Genomic DNA, 2,213 nt, shown 5'->3' on the forward strand with positions numbered 1-2,213 from the left:
ATGGTGTCATCCTGTACTGATTGTGATTAAACCAGGACTCTGCACCCTGTTTACACTGATGTAGGGAAAGTTTCCTTTTCTTGAGCCAGGGACTCACTGAAGATCAGGCTCGCCTCAAACTCCTGCTAATCCTCCTGCCTCATCCTCCCCCTTCCTGAGCGCTGGGATTACAGATGGGCATCACCATGCCTGACATAGGTCAAGTATTTTAAATTAGACAGCTGATAACAAAACTCTCCCATGTTTCAAACACAGTCATTGATATGCTACACATTTTATTTCTTATCTCAATATATGTTCTTATGAAATTTGTTACTAACAGTGGTTGTGTAATAAAATGTTTCTTATAAAATTGTCAAAGAAAGATGTTATTGCTTCAGGCAGGAATTCAAGCACCAAGATAAGAAGCCATATCTGAAGTATTTTATTTGTTCACATTTATCCTATTTGAGGTTGACTCTACTTCATTTGACAGTTTAAAAATTATTCTGTAAACAAAATTAAAAATCACAGCAGTAACAGCTAAAATAAGGACATCATGTATAATAAAATAAAGGAATGTGTTGGAAGGAATATTCAGAATAAGCCAAGAAAATGTGTACATGATTGTGAATTCAACAGTAGGATGAAAACCTTCCAGTGTCTGTAGAACAAACAAACAAAAAATCACCAAACCCCAAATCATAACAGTAATAAAAAAAAAGAAGCAAGAATTCAAAGTGCAGGTGTGCTAGTTTTCATTTCCATATCCATTCAGGAAATAAATAGAGCATACTATTCTTTTATATAAAGTGACAAGTCCTGTTTTAAAACTCTTAGTTCCATTAGCTTGCAGAATTTTTTTCAGTTTACTTTATCTCTACATTGATTTACTGGGAACATGGTCTTATGCGATACATGGTATGATTTCTTCAGTCTATGGAGAGTACAGAAATGGTGAAGTTCATTGTTTTTTATTTTTTGCTTTATTTGTAGTGAGTAACAAGAAGTTGAAAATCCAGTATCAGAAGCATTATCACGTTTACTCTTTCAAAAGCAAAACAAAAAAGCCTATCCTGAGCCATCTGTTGCCTTGTTGCCACTTTCAGACCCGCTGTAACTAAAGATGGACACGAAACCGCAACAATCTGTTCATGCAAAACTGGTCTGGCATCTGCCCAGCTTGATGTGATTCTGTAAAAATCACTTCCATCTTCCTAATTGTTTGGAACCTTAAATATCTAACCCTTAAGTGAGACCACCATGTTGAATATGAATTTTGAGGAGAGTGTTTATGAATATACTTCAAATGTTAAAAAATACCTGTAATACTTGCTAAAGTAGAATAGGATTTCCCCCACCGGACTGAGGCTTCTCTAAGGGCAGTCAATTGTGGCCATTTCTTCTTCCTTACGGCTCTAATTTTATTTCAAAGCCCCAATACATAAAACAATGGCTGCCTTATTTAAAGCTAAACTGCATTATTATTTTTTTAAACCATGTATACAGCTCACAGCAAGATTACTGAGTTATCATACACACATCTGATCCCTGAAAGGCTCACCTTTCCAGGGAAATTCGCCCTCTGGTGGCCAGACCCAGCAAGTGTGCTGCGCCTACACGGAGATGTTCCAGGATTTCTCAACAGTTTTCATTATGAGGGAAATGCTAGGCTTCGAGCCCAGGACTCATAAATATTTCATTTGAAAGGAAAAGAAACGCCAACGCAGGAGGAGAACACAGAAAAGCTCAGCCCGACAGGGCGGCTATCTCGCAGTCGCTGGCCGAGCACGCCGGCCTGCCCGCCGTGCGGATGCTCTTGGCGCCGGTGATCCGGGCCATCATGCTCACCGGCTTGTCGAAGTACTTCACCAGGGCGGGCTCGGTGAGCAGTGAGGCCAGGAACTGCTCGAAGGTGATGGCCCAGTCCCGGTCCAGGCTGGTGCTGCGGGGCAGCGCGGTGGTGCCCCGGCCGCTACGCACGAGCACCGTGTCCTCGCCGATGTCCTCGCAGTGCAGCTTGTCCTCGTCGTGGGAGCCGGCGCTCAGCACCGAGTACGACGACATGGAGCTGTCATCCTTGGTGTCGTCGTCGGAGATCAGCATGGACGAGCAGGTCCCGTGCTCCCGAGGCGAGGAGTCCTCCAGCTTGATGTCCTCCATGGGCCCCCCAAGCGAGTGCTCCTCGCTGAGGTCCGCCGCGGGTGGCTCGGTGGCCTCCACAGTGTACGGCG

General features: G+C 43.8%; 1 protein-coding gene across 1 annotated transcript in view; it reads right to left on the minus strand.

Annotated features, from left to right (window-relative positions):
* Positions 1-406: 406 nt before the first annotated feature.
* Positions 407-2,213, minus strand: part of Tbc1d9 (TBC1 domain family member 9) — a 57,721-nt gene continuing 55,914 nt past the window's right edge. The window contains exon 22 of the mRNA XM_010612184.3: positions 407-2,211. Coding sequence (XP_010610486.1) covers positions 1,729-2,211 — 483 coding nt within the window. The 3' untranslated portion in view covers positions 407-1,728. The remainder of the gene's footprint in view (positions 2,212-2,213) is intronic.

The sequence above is a fragment of the Fukomys damarensis genome, unplaced genomic scaffold (genome assembly GCF_012274545.1).
Source record: "Fukomys damarensis isolate Sample0158 unplaced genomic scaffold, DMR_v1.0_HiC HiC_scaffold_38, whole genome shotgun sequence".
In the NCBI taxonomy this organism is placed as follows: domain Eukaryota; kingdom Metazoa; phylum Chordata; class Mammalia; order Rodentia; family Bathyergidae; genus Fukomys; species Fukomys damarensis.